Below are 8,310 nucleotides of genomic sequence, written 5' to 3'. Positions count from 1 at the left end.
ATCAGCTTCCCTATACAGTTTGATGGACTCTTAGTTTACATCACTTCCTACCATAACAAATAGGAACAAATAAAAAATGCTAACCTTAGTGCCAAAAAACATTCGGACCAAATAAGCTAGCTTAATAAAAGGCAAATATGAGATAGTTTTGTTCATCAATAAAATTGGATAGATGAGAAGAAATTATTTATTTTGTATCGATCTTCCGAAATTATCCGAGTTTATTGATCAACATACCACACACTTGGATTGTATGATTTTATTATATCGGAGGTTTAAGAAGTCTGAGTAAAAGGAGGAACTGTTAGGCATTTAAGAATTGAATCTTTTTATAGGCCGTGCATGTCTAAACATTAATTGGAACTTTTGCTAATAGTTTCGTGATTCGACAAGCGGAGGAAGAGGTTTCCTTGTATGGCACGTCGTTTTGGGGGGCTATTTAAGCTCTATAAATACTTGGCCTTTTCCCACCTACAATTACTTCTTCCTAATTAATTTCCTTTCATTTTTTCTCTCCCTCTCCTTAATTTCCTTCTTAATTTTCCATCTATACTCCATTCTTAAGGTTTTCTCATTTCTTTGTACAATTCATTTCTTTCTCTTTCCCTTCTTCCATCTTCTTCTTTCATTTCCCATAAGGAACAATTTTTTTCTTCATTTTCATTTTATTCTTAAAATTTGCATGCTTTTGTTTCTTCTTTTAGTTCATGATTTTGGTTTCTAATAATTCTCCTTGGCCTTCTAATTAGATAATCTACATTGGTTTTTCTGGATTCAGGGTTTGGACATTCACATTTTTTTGAGCTCTTAGTTTCAACCAGGTATTTAATTTGATGTCGTGTAGCTACAATGTTTCTTTTCTTTCTTAATTCAAGTGACCTTTTCTCATGCCTTTCTATTAGATTTCCCCATAAGTATCTTCATTTGGAACCTCGTAATTTTCCCTTTTCGGAAATTCTTGCATCTTTCGTACCTTTAATTAACGATGGTGTCGTACGTTTCTGCGTAGCTTATTTAATTTGACCGATTAAATTTCTGTCTTTTGTACGATCATTAACCATATAGTACTATGTTTTATCGGCTAATAGTAATTTGACAGCACATAATCCTTGAATTCATTGTTATATGATTTAAGTTATTTAATTCTGTTGGTTGTTGCAAGATGTTGAAATCTTTGATTATGTGACAACAATCTTTACAGTTAAATACTAACGGTTTTATAGTTTCATATCTAGCCCAGGTATTTTTCTCATTCATTTTTATTTATTGTTTTTGGTCAGGGATTCTTATGAGCCATGCTTAAATTTATCAGCTTCTCCTGATTTTCGTGGCTGAATTGGTGTAAATAAAGCTGTAGAGAGTTTGGTTCAAAATCCTAATGGTTATTTATACTCTTTGCCGTTTGGTTCAAAATCCTGAAAGACCAATCTATTTTTATGAAAATTTATAGAGATAATTGTCCAAGAGAAATCCTGATTATTAGGCTTCTGCCACTTTTCAGTGTAAGATCAATCTCGTAGAATGATCCTTTTACCATTAGAAGGTCCACCTATAACAACAGATTAACCAATAAAACTGGTCAATTGGTGAGAAAGAAATTTATATCTACCTGATATAATAGCCGCAACTACCGTTCTGATAGAAATGGAATCTTTCACACCCTTTGTAAAAACAGCATCACAGTAAGACAGTATACATCCCGTAGGATATGGATTTAAATAGTTGTGCAGAGTTAAATCTTATCTCTGGTTTTTTGTTCTGGTCTTCTATTTTCTTCCATTTTCTAATGGTTTTGAAGCCAACCAACAAAATGCCTTCCAAAATAGAGCGCTGAAATTAATCTTGCTTCCATATTGACGTAAGGATTGTGGCGCAATACTTTTCCTCTATTGATATTACTTACATTATTCCTTTGCTAATAGTACAAGATTCCTTTTTGTTTATATGCTCCATGTTGAGTGTTACTATAACTTTGTTTAGTCAATACTTTATCCTCCAATGGGTTTCCAGATTTAAGGTAAAACCATGACATGTATAGGTTGTTTTCTTCCCTCCTGGTAGGAAAACACAGAGGCCTATGACTAATATCAAATTCTGAACCAAAAATGTTGCGGCCCTGGAAATGAGGTACTTGCGCTGATGGATTTATATAATTGGCTCAATGACACCACTATTTTGAGAATCTTGGCGCATGAAAATTTGTGATTGACCAGATTTCAGGAAGCCTAAGCTTGATGGACAGCATATCCAGCAGCAGCGAGAAGAAAAAATTAAAGAGGTGGTTTTTCGCTGACAAAAGGGTGGGATAGAAAGATTAGGTACTCCATACACCTACTAATATTCAGTGGTCTTCTACATAGCGAAATAAAAATCAGTAAATTCTGAGACATATAATGGACTTAAATTCAGCGAATGCTTCTCCTGTTCTTACGGATCCTTCACTGATAAACAAGTCTACATTTCGGATCTGTTCAAATTTATTGCCTTATTCACAATCGGGGCCTTCAATCTCCACTAGCGTGCTAATGATTCCGAGAAAAAAGCCAGGGAAGCTTGATGATGTTCGTTCTAATGGTTGGCTTGATGCAATGAAGTCTTCTTCGCCTCCTAGTAAGAAGGTTCAAAAGGAAGTAGACATCCAGGATTTCTCAGATGATGCTGATATTGTTTACTGCTCTTGGATGGTGTGTTAAGACATTTTATTGTTTTTCTAAATCTTGCACACTTGTCTATCTGCCTAGGCGGAGTGAATGTCAAATACCTTATAATCAACCGTCTCTTTTCCTGTTGTTTGTTTGCAGTTCAAGTATCCATCAGCTCTTAACTCCTTTCAGCAAATTGTTAGCCATGCAAAGAATAAACAGATTGTTATCTTCTTAGACTATGACGGGACTCTTTCTCCTATTGTTGATGACCCTGACCGAGCTTTTATCTCCGCTGATGTAAGTATTTCCTTCTTGCAAGAGAGAAGCTTAACTGCAGATGTTCACGCATTAATGAAAAGAAATTACACATTCTGCAGATGCGTTCAGCTGTCAGGGATGTTGCCAAGTATTTCCCAACAGCCATCATCAGTGGAAGAAGCCGTGATAAGGTAAAATTCTTACATTAACCAGTAATTCATGTATTGTTAGTTGTTTACCCCATCTACTTTCTGAACCTATCTTTTCGCTTTCAGCAATGTGACTTATGTCAATCCTGTTTCAGGTTTATCAGTTGGTAGGATTAACTGAACTCTATTATGCTGGTAGCCATGGTATGGATATCATGCTTCCAATTAAAAATGAGGTGTGCAGTTATGGTTCACTTATTAAATATACTGACCAGCAGGTATTACAATTTAATTTATGAGAGTTGTCACCTTCTTCCATTGCCTAGTATAATTGACATTTTGTCATTTTTATTCATTTTTACCGTACTTATAACTAGTTCTAATTTACGTCTCAAGCAGGGCAAGGAAGTTAATCTATTCCAGCCTGCTCGTGAATTTTTGCCTATGATTGACGAGGTGGTTTACTTGTTTCTTTAAGCCTTGCAAATAAGTAGTGATTGGCACCAAATGAAAAAAAAAAAAAGATTTATAGACTTGAATTGGATGAGCTCGATTATTTTGCAGGTATTTAGAACCCTTGTCGATAAAACAAAAGAAGTAAAAGGTACAAAAGTTGAGAACCACAAGTTTTGTGCCTCTGTACATTACCGTAATGTAGATGAGAATGTGAGCCTCATTCCTTGCTGTTTCATAATGTCTGTGAATTCTGAGGTTAATTACCTTTGTGAATTATTCTGCAGCCAACTTATGATGATGGTTTTCATTTTAAAAGCAGAGTTGGCCAGTCGTTGCACAATGCGTCCATGACGTCTTGAAAGAATACCCTCGACTACGACAAACTCATGGCCGGAAGGTTTCTCAGTTACTTGATTTTAGTAACATGATTACATACATAATTGCAATTTGTTGAAATATTGCTTCTTTTTTGTTTTTCAATAGGTTTTAGAGGTCCGTCCTGTAATAGACTGGGACAAAGGAAAAGCAGTTGAGTTTCTGCTTGAATCACAAGGTATGTGAGTGTTGGTTTAGAGCACATAAAAGTGGTGAAGTCAAGAAATTTTAGAATGGATTGTTCTGTCCATGTTTATCAAATATATGCACAACCATGCAGGTTTTCGAAATAGTCATAATGTGCTCCCTATCTATATTGGAGATGATAGAACAGACGAAGATGCATTCAAGGTAATTAATAGTATACAACAGAATCTCATGTCAATACTAGTAGCATTACCATTTCTTCTGACATTAAAGAGTATTTTAAATCCAGGTTTTGAGGGGAAGATATCAAGGTTATGGGATTCTTGTTTCGGCTATCCCAAAAGAGAGTAATGCTATCTTCTCTCTCAGGGATACCTCAGAGGTGAGAATATGACATTTTTGTTCTTGATGTCAATAAAATGTAAAGTAATTTCTTGATGTGAAATCTAAAGTCTCCAATCAAAATCATATGCAGGTCAAAGAGTTCTTGGAATCTCTTACGAAAACTATGGAAAATCACTAAAATTAAAATAAAAGGAGGGGAGCAGAAAGGATAGTATAGATAAGAAACATTACATTAGGTTATTGGAGTTTTATGAATAAGCTGAAGCCATTTTTTTTTATCATTCTTTCAGTATTTCTAATACAAGTGGAAGAAACATGTACTTTCTTTCGTGTTCTCCTTTGAATATGTATTAAGGCCTTTCTTCTCTGAGTTAATGTGATAGTAATGTTTCAGATGACTATGTAGAGTTCGTTGTTCTGTCATTTCATTCCCATTGTTTTTCTTTCTTTTTGTGGTTGAAACAAGATAACAAATAGGGTAAGTACTATATTGCTGCACTCTCTTTTGCATTTAACGGTTCAAATACAGGCTTTGTTGTCTAGGGTGAGCTCTGTATCAGGCCAAGCAATATGGACTCAGTTATAAGACCAACACAGATCTAGGCAACAAAAAATTAACATAAATTACCCTCCAACAGAAAAGTAGCCCGTAGATATATAATATAAGTACATATGTGTGTAGCGGTGCATAATTAGTATATAACGACTATTAATATTTAATATATTTGGCCGAGCGGCCAACTATGTAACTTCTGTGTTCTAAAGTTTCCTTTCCCAGCTTATTTGGATGGTTGTGACATGTCGTTTCATAATATATTGTTTTGTATTATTTGATGAATACAACGTTTGGATAGATCGTATCATTTGCCGTCGTTTGATGATGTCATGCACCAACAGTACGAAGAATAAACTTGCAACATTTTCAAAAAGAAATACAATACATAGTAAAATTATTATATATAAAGGTAATGTAAATGATAAAATATGATTATTTAATAATGAGGAAGGGCAAGATGAGAGAAAAAAGCAAGGTAACACCACCATACTAAATCTGTCATTACATAATATGACACTTTTCGTCTTTACGTAACAATGGATTTAACAATATGATACAATAAAATTAAAGTAACAATCAAATAAACATTGTATTTATAATAACAATACAATACAATAGTAACAACCATCCAAACAGCATACGTTAGTAGTATGCAAACCAAATTGAAATTACACATTTCATAGGTAAAGAATTGCTAATGCTTCCTTTAATCAATATTTTAGTTCATTATTTATTTTATTGATATAGATGTTATAGAAATAAAAATAGGAAATCTTACAGAAATATCTCAAATAAGTCCCAAAATTATCAACCTCTAGCCATTAATTATACACTTACCAAAACTAGTCAAGCACATATAAAATTGAAAATTCAAATAAATAAGGTTCTTTCTCTCCAAGAATCACACACAAAGATCTTCTTCCATATTTTTAAGCGTGATTAGCAACATTAGATGAAAGACGAAAGGAAATTTCATGTATGAGATAGCAAATAAGGTGATGGAATAATATATATATATATATATATATATATATATATATATATATATATATATATATCTAAGCAAAAAAGGATCTTTTTCAATGGATATGGTTGAAATTCATTGAAAACATATACAGTCAAACCTTTCTATAATAGCAGTGTTTGTTCCGATATTTTTTGGATGCTATAGTGAAGTGTTGTTATAGAGGACATATATTATAACATAACATAAAAGATCGATTTCGAGAAAATTAAACTTGGCTTTTATAGTGAATGACTATTATATATGGATATTGTTATAGAGATATCTGACTGTAGACGAGTCAACATACAAAACTTGAGGAAGTTTGGAGGTGATTTGGACTGATTTGGTATCAAACTTCGTAGTTAAAATCGAGTTCAAAAAATTCTTCTGCGACACATGCATCACGCATGTATCTCACACTCAGGTATACATGTGATACACATTTGATATAAATATGATACATATATGATACACAAATGATACACAATGAGATACACATATCATATTTTTAATGTTCATCTTCTACTTCGAATTTTCAATTCAAACCACCTCAAAACTTCACCAAATCATCCCAAAACTGAGACTAAGCTCCTAAGATGTACCCAATCTACTGTAATAATATCTACTCAAAAGAAAGCAAAAATTTGACCTTTTTTAGTTACAAATAATTAATTGGCTAATATTTGTAGTATTTTATAAATCGGCCAATTTTTATAATAATCTACTAATTATAATTGAACATAGATGATAGTTTCTCACAAGAATAGTCCTATAAATTACCAAATTCTTAGCCAATATGCTAGCGCCTCCTAACATGAGAATGAAAAACACACATTTTTGCGCAACTAAAAACGTGGATAAGTGCAACTTTATAATTTGAGAAAAATAAGTACATTATTTTATTTGAGGAAAGTAAATATAATGGCCGCAATTATCAAATGCATCTGCGCTTTATCTTTTTGAATCCTCCAAAAACCCCAACATACGTACTATACCTTCCAAGTTCCATAAATCTTAAGATGTTTTTATAAAACCAGATAAAATGCAATAACCTTCCTTTATGTTCAAATATCTTGAACATTATTAATCCATGGCACATATATCTGTAACATCCTCTATTTTCTTTATAAAGTAATGCGTCTTATCACTCACTATCACGATTTTATGGAGATAAGCTCATAGGTCTCTTTCCTACATGTTTATTGCCTGTTATGGTTACTAGTACGTAAGTATACAGGTAAGGGTCCGGCCATTGTCGCCACTCAGTTCTATCTCAATTTATGTGATATAATTTTCTTATTAGTTTATTTTTAAAAAATACTTATATTTTAAAAATTATTTTATTTTAAATTTCTCATTTTATTACTATTGAGATGATATATAGTTACATAAATGTCTATACGCTATTTTAAATCATAGTTTTAATTTTTTTTTCTTAAACTATATGCGTTCAACGTGGACTCTTTTTTAGTTCAAACTTTTGAGTGATGTATTTAGCTTTAGCTTTTCAGTAAAGGCATGGTTTACGGGACAAACAAAATCTTATCCCATTTTCTGCTGTATCATTACCACTATCTAATACTAATAATACAGGGAAGCATACATAAGAAGCTTTTGAGTTGATGAATATATAGTCATATTGTTAATTTACATCTTATCCTTTTGATATTTGGTGCAAGGACGAGTCACAACAGATTTCTCATATGAAAATGCATCATCTCACTTTATCTCATTAATTTGTGAACAACTATTCCGAAAAAGATTTAGGGTTCCTATATGGCTACATCAGGGTGTGTTGGAAATTAAACCAAGATTAATTAGTATTCCTACGTCGTCTAGGATTTGGTATTTACTAGTTTATTTAGTTTATGTCTAATTAGGATTCACAACCAAAATTATGTAGGAATAGGTTTTCTAGATTCTAGTCAAATCTGATTTTATAATATTATAAATAGGGGTGTTACTACATATTTTTTATTGTGGAGAGGTAGCTATGATGTAGAGAGATTCAAGAGTTTATGAGTTGTGAAAAAGCCTCCTACCACATTCTCTCCCTAGTTTAATAAATTTCTTCTATATAGTCTTTGTTGAATTTTTTGCTTGTGCCTAAATTATTCTTGGGGTATTTCAATCCTTCAAATTGGTATCAGAGTCTGTGTGAGATTCTATCAGAGCCGGTAGGAGATCCAAAAAAAAATATGAATACCTTATTACCTAATTGTCCCGTTTTTGTGTTTGATGGCAAAAGTAATTTTGAAACTTGGTATCAAGAGATGAAGAATTTTTTTAAGGATATTGGATTATGGTCCATCATTGATGAAGGATTTGAGTAACTCCTAGAAGGCACAACGTTGACGGGTGATGCAGCTACGC

The 8,310-nt window shown here is 32.7% G+C and overlaps 1 protein-coding gene across 10 annotated transcripts; it reads left to right on the top strand.

Moving 5' to 3' along the window:
- The first annotated feature begins 482 nt into the window (after positions 1 to 482).
- On the top strand, positions 483 to 4,776 carry LOC107778255 (putative trehalose-phosphate phosphatase F). 10 transcript variants are annotated; one of them, XM_016598468.2, is made up of 14 exons: positions 483 to 565; positions 779 to 821; positions 2,062 to 2,127; positions 2,214 to 2,684; positions 2,802 to 2,942; positions 3,023 to 3,094; positions 3,208 to 3,330; positions 3,452 to 3,508; positions 3,617 to 3,718; positions 3,825 to 3,905; positions 3,992 to 4,061; positions 4,164 to 4,234; positions 4,320 to 4,412; positions 4,506 to 4,776. In XM_016598468.2, exons 4-14 carry the CDS (start codon positions 2,394 to 2,396, stop codon positions 4,551 to 4,553), a joined length of 1,149 nt encoding a protein of 382 aa, XP_016453954.1. In that variant the 5' UTR covers positions 483 to 565; positions 779 to 821; positions 2,062 to 2,127; positions 2,214 to 2,393; the 3' UTR covers positions 4,554 to 4,776. The 10 variants fall into 10 exon arrangements, with proteins under 10 accessions (XP_016453954.1, XP_016453958.1, XP_016453952.1 ...); XM_016598472.2 differs by having other exon boundaries at positions 2,039 to 2,127; XM_016598466.2 differs by having other exon boundaries at positions 1,281 to 2,127.
- Positions 4,777 to 8,310: the final 3,534 nt, after the last annotated feature.

Source organism: Nicotiana tabacum, chromosome 22, assembly GCF_000715075.1.
Source record: "Nicotiana tabacum cultivar K326 chromosome 22, ASM71507v2, whole genome shotgun sequence".
Classification (NCBI taxonomy): domain Eukaryota; kingdom Viridiplantae; phylum Streptophyta; class Magnoliopsida; order Solanales; family Solanaceae; genus Nicotiana; species Nicotiana tabacum.
This window is presented reverse-complemented; position numbering and strand designations above follow the sequence as displayed.

Excerpts from the sequence above, each read along its gene's own strand:
- LOC107778255 (XM_016598468.2), top strand. The coding sequence starts at position 2,394 with ATGGACTTAAATTCAGCGAATGCTTCTCCTGTTCTTACGGATCCTTCA. Across the intron at positions 2,943-3,022 it reads GAGCTTTTATCTCCGCTGAT|ATGCGTTCAGCTGTCAGGGA; the intron begins GTAAGTATTTCC and ends CACATTCTGCAG. Across the intron at positions 3,906-3,991 it reads GACAAACTCATGGCCGGAAG|GTTTTAGAGGTCCGTCCTGT; the intron begins GTTTCTCAGTTA and ends GTTTTTCAATAG.